This window comes from Phoxinus phoxinus (genome assembly GCF_949152265.1).
Source record: "Phoxinus phoxinus genome assembly, chromosome: 20".
Taxonomy (NCBI): domain Eukaryota; kingdom Metazoa; phylum Chordata; class Actinopteri; order Cypriniformes; family Leuciscidae; genus Phoxinus; species Phoxinus phoxinus.
Window position 1 is genome coordinate 14,188,157 of NC_136895.1, and position 22,764 is coordinate 14,210,920.

At 36.6% G+C, this 22,764-nt stretch overlaps 2 protein-coding genes across 6 annotated transcripts in view; both read right to left on the reverse strand.

The window, feature by feature from the left end:
• LOC306987659 (adhesion G protein-coupled receptor D2) overlaps nucleotides 1-1,048 on the reverse strand; it is a 61,900-nt gene extending 60,852 nt beyond the window's left edge. The window contains exons 1-4 of one of the 3 annotated variants that reach the window (XR_013795216.1): nucleotides 923-1,032; nucleotides 688-724; nucleotides 508-535; nucleotides 13-231 (exon numbers count right to left, since the gene is read on the reverse strand). Coding sequence is in view for 2 of the 3 variants with exons in the window: in XM_079592118.1 (XP_079448244.1) it covers nucleotides 13-231; nucleotides 508-535; nucleotides 688-723 (283 nt within the window). In the remaining variant the exon portion in view is untranslated. Of the gene's footprint in view, nucleotides 1-12; nucleotides 232-507; nucleotides 536-687; nucleotides 725-922 lie in introns of all 3 variants that reach the window. The other 2 variants (XM_079592118.1, XM_079592119.1) reach the window with 2 other exon arrangements.
• A 693-nt stretch (nucleotides 1,049-1,741) lies between these two features.
• Nucleotides 1,742-22,453, reverse strand: kif14 (kinesin family member 14). Of its 3 annotated transcripts, none has more exons than XM_079592190.1 (30): nucleotides 21,135-22,453; nucleotides 20,295-20,549; nucleotides 20,101-20,188; nucleotides 19,912-20,010; nucleotides 19,512-19,564; nucleotides 18,889-18,919; nucleotides 18,676-18,783; nucleotides 18,426-18,542; nucleotides 18,144-18,262; nucleotides 17,323-17,495; nucleotides 16,949-17,096; nucleotides 15,450-15,513; nucleotides 15,141-15,325; nucleotides 12,696-12,798; nucleotides 12,446-12,600; nucleotides 12,219-12,366; nucleotides 11,995-12,147; nucleotides 10,618-10,750; nucleotides 10,428-10,521; nucleotides 10,070-10,211; nucleotides 9,032-9,135; nucleotides 8,481-8,581; nucleotides 7,700-7,930; nucleotides 7,376-7,563; nucleotides 6,014-6,166; nucleotides 5,791-5,913; nucleotides 3,849-3,914; nucleotides 2,600-2,741; nucleotides 2,326-2,507; nucleotides 1,742-2,201 (listed from the first exon to the last, which is right to left on the reverse strand). In XM_079592190.1, exons 1-30 carry the CDS (start codon nucleotides 21,953-21,955, stop codon nucleotides 2,103-2,105), a joined length of 4,578 nt encoding a protein of 1,525 aa, XP_079448316.1. In that variant the 5' UTR covers nucleotides 21,956-22,453; the 3' UTR covers nucleotides 1,742-2,102. The 3 variants fall into 3 exon arrangements, with proteins under 3 accessions (XP_079448316.1, XP_079448317.1, XP_079448315.1); XM_079592191.1 differs by having other exon boundaries at nucleotides 1,763-2,507; nucleotides 20,295-20,414; nucleotides 20,525-20,549; nucleotides 21,135-22,325; XM_079592189.1 differs by having other exon boundaries at nucleotides 1,763-2,507.
• Between the last annotated feature and the right edge of the window lie 311 nt (nucleotides 22,454-22,764).

The window sequence follows — 22,764 nt, forward strand, 5'->3', positions numbered from 1 at the left end:
TATGGCACGCACCACTTTTTTGGAACATGCCTGCACTTTCTATCCATACAGGTTGGGTGATATTCAGGGACCGCAGAAAAGTGTTGAGCTTTTTAATCTCTTTGGTACTGGACACCACCGCTAGGGTCCCTGAACGCTGGAGGCAGAGCTTGCGGGCACCAAGCCATGGCTGGCGATCTGGCACGTACTCAGGGTAAAAGTCCTCATGTGTAAGCGGGGTTTTGCTCTCCACTGTAAACACAGGGATGTTTTGGTTAGACTCAGACAGCCTTACATCTTATGCATTTGACACTTTATGTGTAATAAACTATGAACAAATTGTAATTCTGTCCATGTGATCTTAAACTATCCTTTGGACTCTGTTAGTAACAGATTGTATCTTTCATACTAACATCTTAGTAAGACGATTATAACAGAAATCAGTCATCCGCGATGAGCCTATATCTAAATTTTAAGCATATTACATTTAACTTTAAACTTTGAATATCATATGAATGCTGTGGTTACCTTTTTCCATGCAGTGATGAAAGAGTACCTTGAAAAAAGGTTTGTAATTATATATATTCATTCATTTAAATAAGCATCACATTATATTAATTATATGGTTTTGTTATAATATATTAACATGAGAACTCATAACAGTACATTGTCAAACGTATATTGTATTAGAATATAAGGACTACTTACAATAATGTTGGAGCAAATAATATTCAACAGATTCATCCTGTAAACAAAATACTCATTAACAGTGGGCGTTTTAACAGCTCATAAACGTATTAATGAACAATAAAATTAAACGCTTTTAATTTGACAGTGTTTTAAACAAAAAATATTACAGGGGGGAAAAACATTAAGGTCAGCTCTAGCAGAAACGTAATGATGGATGTTTAAAAGCCTCAAACAGAATAAAAATGCACATTACCTGATACGAGGTAAAGTTTTAGTCGTAAGTCATATTTTACCTAGAAAAGTAAAGTTTAGCAAACGGTTCTCATGCGCTTCCGTTGAATGTGTTGTGAGGAACTCCTGTGTGAGATCATGAGAAGGAGCGCGCGCCTCCCGCTCGGAAGAGGAGAGAGTAATTCCCGCCACTCCCCTCACGATGGACATGATGTTTCGAGTTTGTGAGGTCTAAATAGAATTGTATTTTACTATGAAAATGGATCGCATTTTGTCAATTATGAAGACATTTACGTTGTAAAGAAATCATCCTTTGTCCACTATTGGGGACAAATTAAAATAAGAAAAATAACGTAATTTTACGCTTTTTACTGATTGATTTTTAGCATTTTATATGAGTTATACTATTTTTATATAACTTATTTGAAATAAAAAAAAATATTTGCCCTTTGAATGTAAACATACTTCAGATACAAGTCTAAGTTACTTTGTAATTAAACAATTTTCCATTGGATGCAGTTGCAACCAATAATTCTCACACACACACACACACACACACACACTATGGGAACTTTCCAAAAACACATTTTTACTGTACAAACTGATATTCCATACTACGCCCCTACACTAACCCTGCCCATCACAGAAAACGTTCTGCTTTTTTACATTTTCAAATGTAAAATATTAGGATTTATAGCGGTTTTATCAAAAAAAAAAAAAAAAAAAAAAAAAAAAAAAATTCCCACAAGGACTTCATATGTTGCCATCTTTGTGGGGACATAATGTAGGGTGTACCATGACCACACACACACACACACACACGATAAAAGTTTGTATGTTTAAATAGGACACCAGACTTCTTGTCCCAGTGAGTGTTTATTAATGAAAGTATAAATTAGTGTGAAACAATTACATGATCCAAAGTAAATGCTGCTACAAATGCTAAAAAAACTCCATGCGAATGAAATTGTGAAACACCAGCACTACCAAGCCTGTGCATAGGTTTCAAGTGCAAAAATATATCCAGGAGTGCACAAGTTATAGAAGACTTATGTGCTTGATCACTTGCAAAATACACAAAAACCCATCTTCTTAAATTATACTATTAAGCCCTTCATTAAAATCCTACAATTAAATACAAATTATTGTAGGCCTGAATGAGTGCATACTGTAAATACATCAAAATGAAAAGTGAGCCAATTTTAGCAGTAACCATTATAGCCACTATGGTTGTATACATGACTAGTACCCCTTAAATCCAAATCACACCCAGCGGGCATCTCTGGAACATGTGCTAATACCTGAGGAAAGAGAATACATAACTTTAGGCACGGTCCGATTTGTGTTGCCATTTAGATACCATTGTTGTACAAAGTGTCTATCTGTGCCCAGCCTCTGTATTCCGTCTGTGCATTTATCAAACACCTCTGGCAAAGCCTGCAGCGCAGAGTGCACTTTATCACGGGCAGCCATGACGTTCTTCACACACGGAAGCTGAAGACTGCTGGAACGTCTTCCGTCCATTTCGCACGGAAGCCCATTGATGACATCATCAATCGTCTTGGATGAAGACAGTACAGATTGACTAAGGCCAGCATCGCCACTCCCTGTATTACACATTAATAAAATGAAGTCATGTCACATATTTGTCATAACGTGTGCATTCCATATGCATGTAATTGTGGAAAGAATGCCTTACCTCTCAGATAACGCGACAGAGACGAGTGGAGGTCTTTGATCGCCTTGTTCAGCTCGAGGAGTTTAACGGTGGTGCTATGAACATCACACAAAGCTGAGCCTTCATCTTCCTCTGAACGATTCTCAGTGGAACCTGGCCTCTCCTGTGAAAAAGCAGATGTGAACAAACAGCTCTTAAACATGAAATCCAAACCAAGGAAAAGTGACAAGTCGAAACAAAACTACACCAAACCAAACAAACCTCCCAAAAACAAAACTAAAACCACACCAAAAACTCAAACTAAACAAAAATCAAATACCCCCCCCCCCCTTATTTTACTACTACCAAACAAAAAACAAAACCACACTAAATATAACAAAACAAACCTCCCAAAAAGCAATACCAAAATTACAAATTAAAACTAAAACTAAAAACCACACCAAAAACAAATCAGAAACAAACCCTCCAAACAGAATTACAACCAAACCAAACAAACTTTCCTAAGACAAAAAAAACACACACACACACACACACCAATAACCCAAACTAAACTAAAAAAAAAAAAAAAAGTAAAAAAAAACCCTCGCAAAAAAAACCCAATCATTACAAAATTCTAATAAAAAAACTAAAATACAAACCAAAAAACCTCCCAAAAATCAAGATAAAAACAATTAAAAACAAAAACGAAATAATAAAACAAAAACCTTATAACAAATAACCACAACAGAAACTCAAACAAACCGAACAGACCCTCAAAAACAAAATAATGATTTGTTTTTTGTTTGATTTGTTTGATATACAATATTTGTTTTTTTGTACAAATAAGAGACCCAGTAAAAATAAAACTAATTTATTTATATAAATATATATATATATATATAAATGTTTTAATATGTATTTTTTTATGTATACATTACTGGGTCTCTTATTTGTTTTAACCCACAGGGCTACGGTTGGTGGGTTTAAGGAAATGGGAGAGTAGGTGAGATGCATCCATTTTTCCTTATCCCAGCATCCCATTCTCTTGCTGAACAATAACATCGAGCCTGTAGTTTGTGTATTGAAGATAACAGTTACAGCCTCATTAAGGTGACAGATGACGCTTTACTCAATCCATTTATTTTCTAAACAGCAAAACGACCCAAGACGTGCGATAAGACCGCTCAGGTTCGACGTTTTACAAGCACTGTCCCCCGCATTCATTGTTGGGGTAGTCATCAATCCAAAACATTTAACCTCAATGACAAAAACAGCTGTTTGTAAGGCGTACCGACAAACAGCAGTCGAAGTAGCTTTTCAGAGACTGGGCGACATCATGCATTGCGGACTGCTGAATCTGTAAAACATAAAAATCAACAAAGATTATAAAATGATGCTAAAGTGTATATTTAAATCAGTTCATATAAAACATTGAAATGTATTTACACTATTATTTGGATCCATCAAGATTTCATTGTAAGGTTATTTCTTGAGTTTACAATAATATTCCATATTATCGGTTAAAGGTGCACTGTGTAATTTTCAGCGGCATCTAGTGGCGAGGTTGCGAATTGCAACCAACAGAAGTTACAGTGGCCGACAGGAAATGATGTCGTCTGAGACAGCAGAGAGTAGCCAGTTCAGCAATGAGGTTTCTTTACAAAGATAAATTAAGAAATCAGGTTTACTTGATTATTCAGTACGATAAGTTATTGCGAATATTATTGTTATTTGTTCATCATTGTGTCAGTGTTTTATTCACTGACTTTAGCTAGCTTGCACAAAAAAACAACAGTGACATTTGTGAACCTGGATCACAAAACCAGTGACATGCCGCACGGGTATATTTGTGGCAATAGCCAAGAATACATTGTATGGGTCAAAATTATTGATTTTTCTTTTATGCCAAAAATCATTAGGATATCAAATAAAGATCATGTTCCATGAAGATATTTAGTAAATTTCCAACCGTAAAACATTTATTTTTGTGAGTGAACGCAGCACAATCGGCAACATAAATGGACAACTTTAAAGGCGATTTTCTCAATTTTTTGATTTTTTTGCAGCCTCAGATTCCAGGTTCTCTAATAGTTGCATCTCGGCCAAATATTGTCCTATTCTAAACCTTACATCAACGGAAAGCATATTTATTCAGCTTTTAGATGATGTATAAATCTCAATTAGATAGAAATGCCTCATTCTAAGGTAATACAAACATAATGGTTCTTTATACACCACTAAAAACATAGTTCTGTATATGATATTGCATTTCTGTCAACAAATTCTCCTAAATATTACACCATGCACCTTTAAGTGAAATATTTATTAAAATGATAATTCACCTCTGGAAAGATGAATGTGTATTTAAAATGGGTTGTTTATGTAGTAGAAATGTGAAATTATATTTGAATTTGGAGCCTTCTAGACTGAGAAAAGCCAGAAAATGTATTTTTGTCTCATGTGGATGAAAGACAACAACTCCCAAAATGCACTTGCTTCACTGCCCTACGAGGCCACTCCCAAGCCACACCTACCGGTAAGAGCGCAGTTAAACATCTAGGCTAAGCTACTAGTGAGTCTCCGTGATTAGTCTGCCCGGGATTGTCCGCCCCTGTGAGACGCACCGGTCTCGTATCTCTCAGGGAGGAGCGGGAATTTTCTTAACAATGTTAAAACGCACATCAACCGATCACTTGTTTAGCGTTCATGTAAACACTACATTCAGATTCACCAATCGGAATGAATTCAGTTAGATTGAAACAAAAGGTGTGCATGTAAACAATGAATGGCGACTGCAAAAAGCAAAAGCCGAATCCCGGACATTTTGGACGATCTCGACGGCCGGACATGTCCGGGAAAAAGAGGATGGTAACCCCTACTACTCAGCTTTCTCCACTGAATAAGAGCCTGTTAGCTTAGCTTCCAAATAAAAGATGGCTGACACTATTTGTACATTCTGTGAGTGAGATCCCACCCTCTATGGACGGGTTGAAAACATGCGGATCTAGCGCCTTCGACTGGCTGTAGTTTTTAGCCTCTGGCCAAAAAATCCTCAGATGACGCAAAATTAAGATTTTTGCGTCATCAGAGGATTTTTTCCAGACAAAAAAAAAAACCCATAAATCTCTCGTCTCAGGGGGACATGAGGGAGGGAAGCATGGTTATTCGAAAATACTACAGGTTTTCTACTGATACAAAGCTTAATGCTGCAGTATCCCTTTAAGAGAACTTACCGGTGTTCCAGCGCGACTCATCTGAGCGTCTTGAACCATCTCAGAAGAGATTCTCAGACCCATGAAGAGAAGATCTGTCACACTTTGATGCATCCCATCCTGCAAAGAATCCACAACTGACCTCTAAAGAGAAAGAGCAAAGAAAACCAAGAGAACACTGGTCAAACCTTTACTATGTACCGGTAAACGTCAGCAAGTGCAAAAGATGAGGGAATCTACCCACATTGTTTATGTCCTCTGAACCAAGTTCAGACAAATGAAGATCAGTCCCATTCATTGCCGCCAGCAAACCGATAGTTTTGAGAATCACGTTCATACAATCAGCAACCTTCCTCTGGGCCTCGGTTACCATGGAGGAGATCTCAGAGTCACAACCCTAAAGGATGAAGACACAGAAAGACCAACATGGTCTTGTAAGGCCACAAAAATTACCCAAAATTCCAATGTTGAAAGAAACACAAAAACACACTAGTTAACTACATTAGTTTACATGAACTAACAATCAACAATAGTTCCATGGTATTTAATAATCTGGTTTCTGCAGCTTTTATAAAGGTAAAACAATTTAAACCAACCAAGTAAAGAAAATGTAAGAAATAAATTGAAGGGAACAAAATGCATCAATGTTCTCTAAATGCAAATGTCTAAGGAGAAACAACATTTTATTGTATTTGGCAACACTTCAGAACTTCCAACTGACATCCATAACTTTTTAATTCATTTTGCACACACAAAAAAGCAGCTTAAATCGCTCTGCTCCCAACCACTAGAAAATGGAAATCAAGATGCATTTACTGGAGATACAAAAGTCTTGTTTTCTGTTAAATTTATCAAAATTAAGTGTTTATGATTAAAATAAGAACAAATATCTGCCAAAAGGCTCAGAAAAATCAGCTTAATTCAAAGGCAATAACTTTTTCATAACTCGTCTCGTTGATGGATATTTGTTCTTGTTATAAACTCACTTCACTTTGATCAGTTTTCCAAGACTTGATTTTTATGTTTACACCTCAAGTAAATGTATCCTGATTTAATGTTTAGATATTTGTATTGGATTTAAGACCCGCAGAAACATTGTTGCTAATTTCAACATTTAGTAATAAAAACTTTTTTTTTTATCAGAAGTTGTATCTGTTAATACATACATGTATGCAAATTTAAATCACTCAATAATCAGTACAAATCAAATAAAAAAAATATAGATTATGTAAAAAGTCTAAATGTTGGATAAATACACCAATAATTTAAATTAATATATATTTTAATTTAAAATATATATTTAATTGAACTACCGGTAAATTAAAGAAAATAACTAAAGAAATAATATTAATAGATTTACTTGATGTCTAAACAAATAAATAGATAATTATTATTACCGTTTTGTTTTTATATTTATATATTTCTTATATGTAGGTTCTTAAAAAGGATTTAAAAAACGAATTAAAAGTCGACAAAACACTGATTACATTTCTAATGAGATGATTGCATTTTTTTCTTTTCTACGGTCCCTCTACAGAAATAAAAGCATCAATGAACACAAATGCAACATGTGTTTTATAAATTGACTTCTAACTCTGATGAGCACCTGAATAAGTAATTGAAGGTAGCCACCGATTTTCTTGACCTCCGTCTTGAGCTCCTCGGCTCTCTGAGACACTGTGTTAGAGCTGGGCTTAATGCTGGAGACCCAGTGCATCGTAATGAACACGGCCCTTTCAACAGCAGAGGTGGCCTTCACCAGATGAGTCTGGGCTTCAGCACTGCAGGCAAACACTGTTCACATACACACAAACAGAACGAAATGAGGCTCTTTGTGTAGCGCTGTGTTGTGCATTCATACTGAGCTGAATATTGACACTGATGAATGGCCCTGTTGATTTAGGTTTGTTAAAAACGTTTGGTCGCTTACGGTTCTCCTGACTGTCGTCGTCAAGGTGCTCGTAAAGGTCCGCGATGGACCTCACGGCGCTGTGAACCGCCAGCAGGTCTAGGGTCAGTTTGTCGGCCAAGCTTTCGTTCTCTTCGGCCGACTGACAGGAGCGCAGACGTGAGACGGCAGAACCAATCAGATCTTTGCAGATGCCTGGGAGGGCGGAGTCAGACGTGCTGGAGCGCAGGGAGGGCGGCTTGTTCATCAGCCCTGATAAAAAGACACGGTATATCAAAGCCACTCATTTCCCAGGGAGATATTTCTTCAACAGGTTATTTTAGTATGATTCATATATTATTTATATACTATTTTAGCATTTAATTGCTTAGCTTTATTTTTTTATTAATTAATATTATGTTTACCGGTAGTTTTAATTCAGCCTGGTTTTAGTTACAATAAACAATAATAAAATATGTTCAAAAACCTAAAGAGCTTCCTATCTAGACTGTATTTTAAAGCACTTTGAAGAAGGTTTCCATACAATGGAAGTCAATGGGGGACAAAACAGCATTGTTTGGGGAACGTAGTCGCCATGAAATCAAAATTTACCATTCTTATATTTTTTACAGAACATTGTGGTGTTTATTCTATTTCATAATATATGTAAAATTTTATAGCAAGTATTCTGGAATCGATTTTCGATTCCCAACCCTAGATTTAAATGATGCTAAAAACTGTGCTAGGCTAATAAAATCATTCAAACTTCATATAATAAAGCCACTTCATTACACAAGTATAGATGATATAAAAGGTACTTTACCAGTGGATTGTGAGGGACCACAATGTAGGCTTTGAATAGGGTGCACTCGGATCTCATAGAGACGCCCAGATATCCTCCTGCCCTTTAGCAAACTTCTACTCCTGGGTCACAAGAAACAGAATAAAAAGAAATCCAGATACATTTGAACTTGAACCATTATTATCAGTCATATAATTCTTATTCAACAGCCAGTTACATGATGTACACTGAGTTGAACATTACTGTTCATTTCAGGGAGTGAAAGACAGAAAGAAAACACACAAGGAACATCTACAGTATAAGCTTTGAGAAGGGCTTCAGAGGTGTAGAAGGGGTTTTGATTCAATAATACTGAATTTAGCTCTAGTCACATGTTCATGAAGGCAATGAAAATAGGTAAAACAAAAATGCTGCAGGAATGTGCTTTTCCTGAAGGCTCGGTTTATAAGTGGAAAAATAACATCATGGTGGAAGACAAGAACCAGTTTTGGGCACAACGTATGCTTCTGTTCTTTCGTTTATCAAGTACAGAGAGCAGAACGGCACCATTGCGGACTAATAAACTGAAATACCTTCTGCGAGAGAAAGATGAGGTTGAGGAAGAGGCAGATAGGTCCTGTTCCCACTCATCATTAGGGTCGTAAAACACGTCGTCATCTTTAGAGGCGCTCTCCCCCTACAGCCAATAAACATCAGACTTGATTTAGTCTCCGATTCTTTTATGATAATAAGAACAAATGCCAATACTACATGCTTCCTGCTTTTACTGGGTAATTACAAGGAAATAAACAGGCTTCAAATGGCCTCATGTATTATTGTAAGTTCTAGGTTAAATACGCAGCACTGTTTCCAAGTCAAGTGTAGCGTCAGGTGAAATGCTACACAAAACAAAACTAAAACCAAATAAAAAAAACTTTCAGAAATATAACTAAATAAAAATACATTAAAACAACTTCTCATTGTTAAGTGAAATGCTACACAAGACAAAAAAAAATAAAAAAATAAAAAATAAAACTGAACTAAACAATAAAAATATTTTAAATAACACAAAACTAAACAAAATTATAATTACTAATAAATAATTATAATAACTTTCAATGTCAAGTGAAGTGCTACACAAGACAAAAACCAAACAAACAAAACAACAACGAGATAAAACAGAAACACTAAATAAATAAATGACAAGAAAAAAAAGGTTTTTTTTTAATAACACAAAACTAAACTACATAAAATAATTATTATTAATAATAATAACTAATTAAAATATATTCCCAATGTCAAGTGAAATGCTACACAAGACAAAAAACAAGCAAAAAATAAAACAAAATAAAGCAAAACTCTCCAATGGTAAGTGAGATCCTAAACAAAAACAAAACGTTAAACAAAAACAAGTCAAGACGACAACACACCCACACACACACACACACACACACACGCACACACACACACACACACACACACACACACACACAAAAAGCCAAACATTTATTATGCAGCTAAGTATACTGTGGTTTTGAACCATTTACTTCGCTACAGAAACGTCACCATGCACACTAGCTCAAGCAGCATGTTTACTCCTATAACTGTGTGAACATCTTTTATTACGCCACCTGCTCCAGCTCCCTCATGGCAGCCAAGTTGCTTTGGAGCTTCTCCAGACTCCAGAAGGTGGAAATTCCCAGTTTGGTGTTCTGAACTTGGACCTGCAGTTGGGCGTCTCCACCCTCGTTCTCTTTATCGGTCGTCTCATGTCTGTTGTGAAAACACAAACCCACATCTTTTTCCATTCAAACACTTTAATGTCCAGAATAAACGAGGCAGGATGCCTGCTTATTGATAAAAAGACTAAACTAGCACTTTTCCAGTCATTAGCTATTACTGACAAATATTTTATATGTTTTGTAAATGTTATCCCTAACAAAAAGGGCAATTTGTAGCCAAGGACTAACTTTTCCAGAATAACTGTACCTGCTGAAGACTGTGCGTTTCCTGAGTTTGGCACTGATTTTGTTTGCTTCTTCGATCATCAAAGACAGCTTCATTGAGTCCCACTGTGGGTAGGCTGCAAACATTGAAGAAAGATATGGTGAATACCACACTGTTAAGAACATTGTTAATGGAAAACTCCATGTCTTTCAAATGAAAAGTGTCTAAATACCTGTTTTAGGGGTCTGGGTCACTTTAAGAGCACGTTTCCTCTCAATCTGAGCAAGATCTTCAGCAATCTTCTTCTTCTCTGCCTCGAGGGCCTCCACGATTTTAGCATGCCGGACATCATGATCGGCCATCGCCTATGAAATGTTTAAAAAAAATCTGAATAAGTCACAACATTAAACAAATAGTTTAAACTTAAATAGCTAAACTAACCGATATGTGCATGTGAAGAACCAGTTGTCTTTACCACGATACCACAGCAGTATAATCCTAAACTTTTGCTGTGTTACCTTTATTTTACTGATGACTGCTTCTCAAATCTCGGAGTTCAAGGCAGGATTCGCAGACCGCTTGCTCTTGAAAGATGGTGTTCAAAATACTTAGTTTTGAGTTTTATATTGTGTAGGTCTCCCGCTAACTGGCTGGAGCTCTGCTAATGTATGCACTGTTATTGATACAGTTTCCACGAGTTCACCACAATAAATTAGAAAAATACTCTGTCAATAAATAAGTACAAGTAAAATAATCGGTTTGTTGCTGGACATGCACTTGTTAATGCTGGTGGTGAGGAATTACAGTTGCAACATCTCATAATGTGCCTCAAACTGAGTAGTGAATCACTGAGAAACGTCCTGCTCGAGTCGTCCTTGTGATGGAGGTTCGGGTTGAATGACCAGTTCTTCCAATGTTTCATCATCGGACTCGCGCTCGCATTGATATGATCAAATCCACGTCATCGTTTGTTACTGTGTTTAGTTTACGGTGTAGGAAGCCTCAGGACACGCAGAGCTGATGTTGTTATGGCAATGGCCGTTTTTGTTTTCGACACACGCGCTGCGCTGTAAGCGGTAAACCAATCACAACAGACTGAGCCATCTGGCCAATCAGAGCAGAGTAGCTCGCGGAATGGAGGGATTTATAGAGATTGATTAATCTGACGAGTCGTTTGAGAATCATTGAAAATGTGGTGATGTGTGCAAATGTATATTATGAGAAAATTAAACAGTTTTTTGACCTTTGATGCATGTAAACCTGTTGTAGGAGACTCCAAAACAACATTAGGAAACTTTAAAATAGCATAATAGGGGCACTTTAAAACTGCAGCGTAACAAAAACAGTCTCAAAAACACGGGTTGAAACCGCCCCTAATTCCTAACGTAGCGAACACGTAACCAATCCCATCAATGTTTTCTAAGGATACTGATTGTTAGAAGGCAGCGGTCTGACTCTGAGATGGCAAACGAGAACATAGTTTGTGTAACATTAGCGGTTTGATAACGTAGTCGAGCCAAAGGCTAGTCATATTAATTACCGTTATGTGTTGACTTTTCCTCAAATTCCCAAAGGGCATCCATTTTGATTGAATCTGGTCTTTCTGTACCTGTCTAGTAGCCTGGGCCTCCATCTGCAGACGTCTTTTATGGCTGTTGACTTCGTGCTCCAGTTGAGTCTTTGCTGTATGCAGTTGCTCTATCTGGCTGACGACCCTCTTTTTATCCAGCTCCTGTTCTCTTTTTCTTTCGCTCTCCTCCTCCTGAGGATGCATTAGATTAACTGGAGAACACTGGAGTCACACATGCTATCCATTGACACGCATCTGCTTACCAGCTCTCTCTCCAGAGCTCTGATCCTGTTCTCGTACAGACCCTTCTGCTCGCTCAGCTCTTTCTGTGCCATCTCTTTGGCCACCTGAATGCCCTGCATCATCTCCTCTTTGGCCTTCAACCGAGCCTCCTCAATCTCCGCTTCAAGTCTATGAGGAAAAGTGATGATACAGATCAAGAGAGTCAAATATGAGGTCCTGTAGTGGACAATCTCGGGCTTATACTCACTGAGCTCTCTGGGCCGATAGCAGTTCGTTTTTGGCAAACTCAAAGTCTTTTTGACCATCTCCGCTGCTCCAACAGGACGCGCGCTTCCCGCTCTGAACCTCAGCGGGGTGGTTGAACCGAAAGTAGTGATCTCCTCCAAGAATCACACGGTCTCCCTAAAATAGAGTTAACAATTTTATGATTTATGTGGAGGTTGTTAGAATGGACATCATTTCAGAGGTTTCGCTTCAGAACAGCAACAAAAACTTACGTGGTGGAGAACGGTGACCTCAGACACAAGATGTCCATTCAAAAAGGTCTTGGCGTTCGGCATCGGTTTAATGCTGACGGTACCTTTCACACTGGAGATGACACTGAACACAAGATGGAAGATATCAATTGATATTAGAGATTTAATTGCTATGTATGGATGGATGGATGGATGGATGGATGGATGGATGGATGGATGGATGGATGGATGGATGGATGGATGGATGGATGGATGGATGGATGGATGGATGGATGGATGGATGGATGGATGGATGGATGGATGGATGGATGGATGGATGGATGGATGTTTTACATTTCTATTTATTCATTCAGTTCATTCATGTTTATTCCGGATTTAGTCATTTAATTAGAATACATTTTAGAACTTATTAATTTAATTCATTTGCCAAGGAAACGTCTAATCAAGTTTAGGTTTTGCATCTAACATTAATATTTGCATATATTTCAGCTTCTATTACCAAACACTATTATTAGAGTTTTAGATTTAGTTAAATTAAAAGTAAATCAATATAAAAAATTTGTCATACAGATTTGAAACAAAATGAGGATAGTAAATAATGACAATTTAAATGTTTGGGTCAACTGTCCCTTTAAATGTGTAAATCAAATCACGTGTAAAGGTACAATGTAACAAAACTGCATGCACTTTGCAGAAGAACATTGTTTTGGTTGTACTGTGGATGAATATGGTTATCTTACTGCTCATAAAACATTCACTACTAGGCTTTAAAGTCCTCCTGTAGTCAATAATTTTATCTCTTAAAATTCATCTTTGATCAGCAAAATAACATATTGAAACTTTTTCCTTGAAAAAAAATATATTTGTGCCTTAAAATAGCTTGAATGTAACTCTACACCCTTGCCTCATACGCAGTTCTATGAATATCCCAATTAGCCCCGCCTCCACCCACTCACACCAGCTCGTTGACTATCATACATTGACCTGATTGGTTACAAGGTATTTTGTGACGTCAGAAACATCAGCGATTTCAAACCGCGTTTTTGAGACTGTCTTTGGTTCACTGCAGTTTTAAGGGGAAAATATTCAGCAATGGTGTTGACTTCTGCACATGGTTTGTCTTAAAGCATATTAAAATCACCACATAGGCATATAAACAACATTAAAAGCTTGATTTTTACCACAGGGGGACTTTAAGAGATATAACCAGTTTAGATGGAAAGGATCTCGGGCTGACTAGCTAAAGACGTTACTGTAGCTACACCCATTAATAGACACGGTACTTCCTTGAAGATAAATTCGGACACAGCGCTACAACAACCATAATGAAATGACCCTTCACAATAGATAATGCTTTACAGTGCTACACATGGCAATTTATCCATTCAGTAAAATACCTTAATCACCTGTTAAGTAATAAAAACGCCATCCGTGCCCCACTTTTAAAACATTATAAAAAAATCCCTCAGTTCTCGCAGACTCCAAAAAGCCAAGCCAATGTTGATTCTGGTTTTATTACGAGCTCTGTCGCGTTCTTTTTTTTGACTCTCCTCCGTTAAAACAGGTGATTCCCCGTAGGTTTGAGATTTAGCTGCGCCATGTCAACCTTTCAACTAATCTCTGCCACTCACACACCATACATAAGTCAAAGTAGCTGGAGCAACTGTTCACTATTAACGGATATGACGGGACACGTACAGATGACTGATGTATGTACACAATTGACCCTTCGCAGGGAGCTTGATTGACATGTGATCTGACCAATCATAGTTCGCCATCCGCCATTTTGTCCGACAAAGCAGTCAGGAGAGTTAGTAGATTAACATGGGAGGATTTGAACTTGAAAAACAGACGCCTTTCCGTTAAAACAACATTCCTTCTTATGTTCATTCATGTTTTTTTGATGCTATAAATTAACTAGAAGGAAGAGATGAACGGTTCACGATCGGCTTTAACTGATGCTCTACAGTGATCTGTCACGACACATTTAAGAGCCACAAAACTGTATTTATTGTTTAAATTTCTTTTTAAAAATTACCAAATTTGAAAGGTGAGACTGTTTAATATCAAAAGTAACCGAAAAGTAATCTGGTCTGTCCTGTCTGTCAGCGTGTTGTCAGTGTCCTCTCTGCTCCGCGATGTATTTTTCACTGCGTGAGAACATGGTGTGGCATGAGAGCGGCGTGGCTTGTCGGACATAGCAACAGTAACTAAGGGGGTCGGGTCTTTGCGAACGGTCAATTTCCCCAAAAAAACATCCCACCTGGTCTAAGATATAAACACTTATAATAGGCTTACCATAGTGAATCAGGGTAAGACAAAAACAAGTTTTGGAAGAAGGGTTGATGATGTATTGACATTTAAAAGTTACATAGAGTACCTTTAACCTGATATGTTCCTTTTAAACAAATCAAAGTGAAGTAAATGAAGTGGCTGGAGCTAGACTGTGGATGTGATCTGTCTCACCAGTGTTCATCAGCGATGAGAGCTCCAGACAGCTGGATGTCGTGGGCCGACTCAGACTTGAGCTTGCCGACCTTGGTCTCGCCCTCTTTAATCATGTACAGCAGCATCTCCGACAGCTGCGGATCCTCATTCAGGTTCACAAGGTTAGGCAGCCGGTTATCCACTTTAAAGGTGACGCCAGAGCGCTGAATGAGGAACGGAGAGTAAACAGACAAAGAAAGTGAAGAAGAAAGAGAGAAAATGGCCATGAAACATTTGAAAAAGCTCATCGATCCATCAGACATTGAAGTCTGACGAGTGTTTCATTACCTGCAGCTCTTTGGTTTCCTCACGTTTCCTCCTCTCGGCCTCTTCCAGCTTTTCCTTCCATGTTCTGCACATATTAATTGAAGAAGAAGAAAAAAAAAGATATAATTCAACTTTACGTCATTTAAAAAACAACATTTTAGTGCAAGTTTGTGAGAAAATCTTATTTTATTATAAAATATAATAAAAAAAGTAATATATTTTGAATTATTATATGTATTTTTTTTATATATTGTTTTAAATTGTATTTAATTTAATATCATTTTAATAAAAAAGAAAATAAATGCATTATAAACTAAATATTCCATGGCATGCATTCATCTATGCATGCTATTCCAATGGAAAAACTGTCTTCGTATTATTTTATTAAAATATAATTATTACATTATAACATGACTACTCCGTCTGAAACGGCTTTACTTTTCCACTGATGTCAACATGATGTCATGGCTTGGGAAAACAGCCATAAATGTCTTAACTCTCTAACATCCCGTCAGCACAGAGATGGCGAGGAAATGCGCTTTCGGCTTTTTCTATTCTAAAAACGTATTCTGTACCCTCAAACTAACCTGGCTACGGTGAGTGTGTTCACTCCTGAATCCTGAATGCTACCAAGATTTTAGTAAACATGTTTATTTACATGTATTGTTATATTGGTTCACATAAAAAGGTAAAAGATTCAAATTGATAATTTCACTTACTGAAAAACTGAGCACAAAACATGCTGATTATTTTTAACTACACTACTTGTTCAAAAGTTTGGGTCAGTAAGATTATTTAATGTTTAAATCTCTTATGCTCATCAAGGTTGTATTATATATTTGATAAAAAAAAAAATATTGTGAAATATTATTACAATTTAAAATAACTTTTATATTTATTCCTGTGATCAAAGCTGAATTTTCAGCATCATTACTCCAGTTTTCAGTGTTAAAGAAACATTTCTTATTATTATTATCAATGTTGAAAACAGTTGTGCTGCTTAATTTTTTTTTATGGAATTTTCAGGATTTTTTTAATGACATTAAAATTAAATTAAAATTAAAAAATGTCTTTACTTTCACTTTTGATCAGTATAATACATGCTTAAAGTTTTATATATATATATATATATATATATATATATATATATAAAATGAATGTATTGTTATTTTTATAATCAAACTATTACATTAATTTAATTTATAATATAAAGTATTATTATTGTTATATTTAAATTAATAATAAAATTAGTAATACGCCATTTTTTGCATTTTGTTTTTGTAATACGGCAAAAATCTACTGTCAATAAGCTGAACACAAAAATAAAAAAGGACAAAAAAATAAAAGGAAATTATTCGTTAAATATTTCTGCTCCATTCTGGTAACACCCGTTTTCATCATTACAATCAGTTCACGTCTCTCAAAAACGGTTAAATTCAGAAATAAAATAGGTTATGAATGTGAACAGCACTTTATTTAATTTTCACAGTCATAACACTGAGTTTTGTATATCCACGCACCTGTGAGCCTCGGCCATTTCGTGCTCCTGTTGACAGAGTTTAGTCTTAAGAGTGGCGATCTCTTGCTGAAACAGTCTCATTTTCTCTGGCTGGATGCCCTGAGCGCTCATCTGAGCCGCACGGAGATTCTCCACCTCTGCTTTCAGCTCTGGACACACAGGTTATGTCATACACATTCAAATTATCCATGCAAAGAAAAGAAAAAAGACATTTTAATTCCTGTGGCTGCTGTCCAGAACATAAATCACTGAGGGCGTCACATTAGTGAACGTGCTGCCCTCTAGAGGAGAGCTGCGCTGGTGCGTTTCTCACAACGCACCCTTCTTGATGGTTATGAGCAGCATAAACACAAACAGACAGGTGAGGTGACTGACCTCGGATCAGCTTGGCGTTGGTATCCTCGTTGACTTTGGCTATGTTGATGATCATGCGCGCCTGCTGGGCGTAACGCAGCGTGCTCAGGCTCTCCTCCATGTTACTGGCCGCAGGGCTCAGGGTGGCGATCATGGCCGTCTTGGAGTTCCCACCGAGGCTTTCCTTGAGTAACCTGAGCACAAGAGGGAGCTGAAGCACTTCTGCTGCTAATGACAGCAATACAGCTCACATCTTATGCCATATTTTACATTCAGTGGAAACTAAGCGGCCATTTGTTTTCATTATCTTCCATCAAAAAAAATTATATTTATTTTCCAATTTATAAATTAGAATATTTTTTTGTCATTTTCTGCACTTCTGAAATTATTTTCCACTTTTGCTGAGTAAACAGAAATTATGGTAGGTCTGGTGTGATAGAATATATGTAAAATAAATATCAAACATTTAGAGAAGATATATATAATAATAAAAAGTGTTACATTTATGAAATTATAACACATTTATAATTATTATAAACATTATTATTATTATTATACAAATTATATCATAATTAAATAATATAAATATAATTCTATTTGATCAATATTATTATTATACACTTCTTGTATATATTATTTAGGTCTGATAAAGAGAGGGAAATATAATAATAATAATAATAATACAAATAATTATTTTTTTTAAATTACACTGAAATAATGGCAGATAACATGCATTATATCCCAGAATGCTGTTTTGTGTTGTTGTTGTCATTTTTGTCGAACTAACAAAACTGCAGTGAAATATTATATAATTCAAAAACCGGAAAGCAAAAGTTTCTCACCATGTGAGCACTGACTCTCTGTATGGGGTGAAGACTTTCTTTCTGCTCTGAGCCTGTTCGGAGAGCGACGAGATCACCTTTCCCAGCGTGAGCAGAGACTTGTTGATACTTGCTCCCTCCTGGGAAAAATAAGTCATCCACATTACAAATATGTCAGGAAAATTGTGTAATCCAATCACTGTCAGAGCAAATATATATGCCCTTATTTAATATGTAGAGAACAGTCAGCAGCAGAATGCATTATGGGTAATCATGACACAGAGCTATTGGATGCTGGATTACCCTGAGCCGGTCTCCACTGGTCTGGGCTGAATTACAGCGCTCACTTCCTGCCAAATCCACCAAGTTTATCCGGCTGGTGATGTAGTGATCGTGCTCCTCTTCCTCCACAAACTCAGTCTGTGCGCATACAAACAACATCATATAAATATATCCATTACAAATGCAATTATTTATTTGTTGGTTGGTAGAAGTTAAAGTAGCATTTCACTTCAATAAGGCAAATGTAACCAAATCAATCTAAAGGCCTTACTTTAGTTTGCGTCATGACCAGAGTGAAAACAGAGTGCGATCTGGAGCTTTTATCGTTCATGCCGGTGGCGGCCGTGGCTCTCTGTTTGTTACCGAGTTTAAGCCAAGTCTGTGAAGATGACGGAGGGAAAAATTAAGTTGTGATAAGAGTTAGACACATAAAAAACAGGCGTTGAATGTATAAAGTTAACAGACATACAAATTACAAAATTACCTGAATATCAGCATAAGACGTGACTACATTCCTGAAAGAGAGCAGAGAGATGTGACAGTGGCACAAAATAAATAAAAAACAACCGAATCTCAACCAAAACAATAACAAAACAAAAAAAGTCTAAACCAAACTACAAAACAAATCCAAACAAATCCAAACCAAAACAATGGCTCAGCAAAACTACAATAAAGGAGGGGGAAAAACTACAATAAATTTTTTTTTTTTTTTTAAACACAAAAGAACAAACTAAACCAGAACCAAAACAATGCAACAAACAATGACACAAAAACATGTAAACTAAACAAAACCGCAACACAAAAAAATCAAGCAAAACTACAACAAAATAAAACAAAATCAACCAAAACCAAATAAAATAACAAAACCTACCAAATCCAAACAATAACAACACAACAAAATAACAAAACAAAAATAAACCTAAATAATAACACAACAAAATAACAAAAACAACCAAAACTACAACACAACAAAATGACGAAAACAACTGAATTCAAACAATAACATAACTGAACAAAACTAAGACACAACAAAATAAAACCAATAAAACAATTCTCAGGTTCCCCATGAGCATAGTAACCGTGGCGTTTGGATAAATGTTTGCTTACGTGGACAGGTCTGCAACATAAGGACCGTAAACAGGATGTTCTCTGACACGCAACTAGAAAAGACATGAAAAGAACGGAATTGCTGATCAATTAGGGAAAAGAAAAACAAACATTTGTAGCATTTAAAAGAACACGCCGACTTTTTGGGACTTTGGGAAATAGGAATATGTTGGTGTTATTTTGTCACTTATTGGGAGCAGTATGCTAGCTGGAGCCATTTACCTCCAGTCTTTGTGCTAAGCTAGGCTAGCGGTGTGTGGGTCAGACAGAGTTACGGCACGCACGGAGATGAAAAGGGTATGTATGGACTTATCTAACTCTCTGGGATACGGTGAATAAGCTCAAGTCCCAAAAAGTTGGCGCGTTCCTTTAATGTGTTTTATTGAGTAGTTGTACTTACAGGCATTTTCTTCTGGTTTTGTCCATCCTTTGCCACCAACAAATCATGGATTTTCTCATTGTACACCTCAAAATAGCTCATCTCCAGATGGCAAGAGATCTTTAATAGAAGTCAACTTGCATTTAGAAAAGTTAAACACACTATTTTTAAGTAAATTCTAAATAAATAATCCTTCTACGGGAGAGTAACCTCTTTGGTTTCAGTGCTGGACAATCTTGAGAAAAGTTCCTCGCAGAATCTGGGAATAACTCCAGCCTCTTCACCAAAACCCATCATACTGTAAAACATCCAAAATCACAATAATATATTATTGATGTAAACAGTAAGCTGTTTTTCCTATAAGTAGTTTTAAATATTTATTTAAAAAGAGAAACATCACTTACGTGTAGGACTTTCCAGACCCTGTTTGGCCGTAGGCAAAAAGACACGTGTTGAATCCCTCAAACGCTCTTTCAAGCAAGGGCCGAGCCAGGTTTTCATAAACCATCTGCTGACTCGCAAAACTTGCATCCGATTCATTGATGGAGCAAAAAGAGAAGTCAAAGCTAAATGTGTGGTTTTGTTTAGTATCTGGATGTTGCACTAAAGTTTCTTGGCTGTTCATGAAGATCACCTGACGGGCTTTCTCATTCTTCTCTCTGCGGACACAAAAAAATTATGTACATTTAAGGACAAATAAGTGTTATTCAAAATAATATATAATAATATTAAATAATAAAATATATGATACAATCTTATATATATATATATATATATATATATATTGTCGTAATAATTAACATCATTATATTAAAATATTCATAAACTAAATACTAAAACTATTTAGAATTTATCACAATAACTAGGCATGTGTGTATATATATATATATATTGGTTAGGGTTAGGCATCAAAATGACAAATGTGTAAAAATCATGAAGGAGAGATATGATCACATATGCTTATCTTTCCAATTTGTTTTAGCATGGGTTCAAATAATTTAAATTCCTGGGTGCCACAATTTTATGAAATGTCATTTTTTTAAAGGGTCAAATCATGCTGTAACTGCCTGGGTTGCATTAAAATCAGATTTATCTGATTCTATGACTTTAATTACTTTATTCAGTCAGATACACAAGCCAAAAATCACCTTTTTATGTTTTTTAAATAACAAATTTGCATACAAAAAATTGTCGCAAAACAACATGCCGCCAAAATAAAAGTTTAAAAACACACAATTTCTTACCTTGAACTGAAAGGTCTTACTCGAACTGCCACAGTGACCGTACTGTTCTCCATCTTCAGTTCTTGAGGTTGTCGAGCACTTGTTCTGCTCACAGCTTCGAGAGGAACATTTCCTTCGGCAGCAGTGGCTCTAGAAACTTTTGTTCCTCCATGAGCTGTGGAGCTCATTAGTGTTGTGGGTCTCCTCACCTGTGCTGGATGTGATGCTGGAGTCATGTGCCTATTTAGACCACCAATCAGAACCTTCTCATTGGTTCCTCCACCGGTTTCAGTGCTCATCTGTGATGGCTTCTGTCTTCCAGCAGGTGTGTTCTTTGAAGATGTTGGTCTTGATGCATCTTTACCTGCTAACCTCTCAAAGACGTCTCTCTTGACACTTAATTTCTCAAACTGGGTTCTTCTTGTAGGTGTCGAAACGATTTTACCCTCATCATGGGTGGCACTGACCTTCTCAGAACTTGTTTTCTGAGCACGCCATGAGGTTGTCCCAGGTGTTTTAATGGTTTCATGGGACTTTTTGGCTGGAGATGGTGCTGGATTGGGTTCGGCCAGGACTTTGGTCCTGTTCATGGACCCTGTCCTAGTCCTGCGCTGAAGGGTCAGGCGTTTCTCTTCTCTTTGGTTCTCTTGTGTGGTTTCTTCATGGTGGTTTACATGGGGTTTGCTGGGTCTTCTCTGAAGAGTGAGTCTGGCACTAGAAGATGGTGTTTTAAATGTGTTTTCTCCACATTTTGTGATTGCTGAGATAACATACGTCCTGTTCACTTCTTTTGTTTTATTAAAGGATGATGTGTTCTCTCCTTCTTTTGATCCATCCATCATTTTACGGGTCCAAACGCAACACTTTTGACTAAAATTGTTTTAAAATTGTCCCACATATAACTTCAGTCCACAAATACCTCCATCGTTTTATAATAACGAGTGCACGGAGGTGAACAACATGTCATATAACTTAAAAATACATATTTACGTCAACAAATAACTTAGCCTAAATAAAACTGACCTGCGAGTGTTGATATCCTGTCATTAAACAGTCGTTTTGTAAATTAAAAGTAACGTTAATTTTGTTTACAGATTAAAACTCGCAGTCCTTCTTTCTTCACGTTTACTTCCGTTTTGATGTTGAGAAAGTAACGTTAACAGACAGTACTCCGCCTCGAAACGTCAATAATAACAACAACTCACTGTCTCTAAGCTCCGCCATACTGCCGCTATAATTCAAAAACCCTAGGCGTGCTCTGATTGGTCAGCTCAGACTACGCAATGGCACGCAGTAACACGCACCCACCAACAGATGGCAGTGTCTCTCCAAGCCTGAGAGAACTGGGTGGTTTTTACCATAGGTTTTTACATATTTTGTAAAAATATGGTGGTTTTGATATTTTAGTGTCTGTCTAATTAATTTTGACCCAGGTGTTTGTAGTAAAACTATGGTAATACTACAGTAATGTTTTTTTTTCGTAAGAAGCTGTGAAGGATAGACTTACAGTTTGGCACAAACTGTAAAGGTCCTAGATGTCATTTTCTCAAGTCACAACTTTAAAAACTGTTTTATTCAGTTTTTATCTACTGAAAGGCGTTCGTTTTCATTCTATATGGCGCTACACTGACTACTTTATTGGCACTGCTTT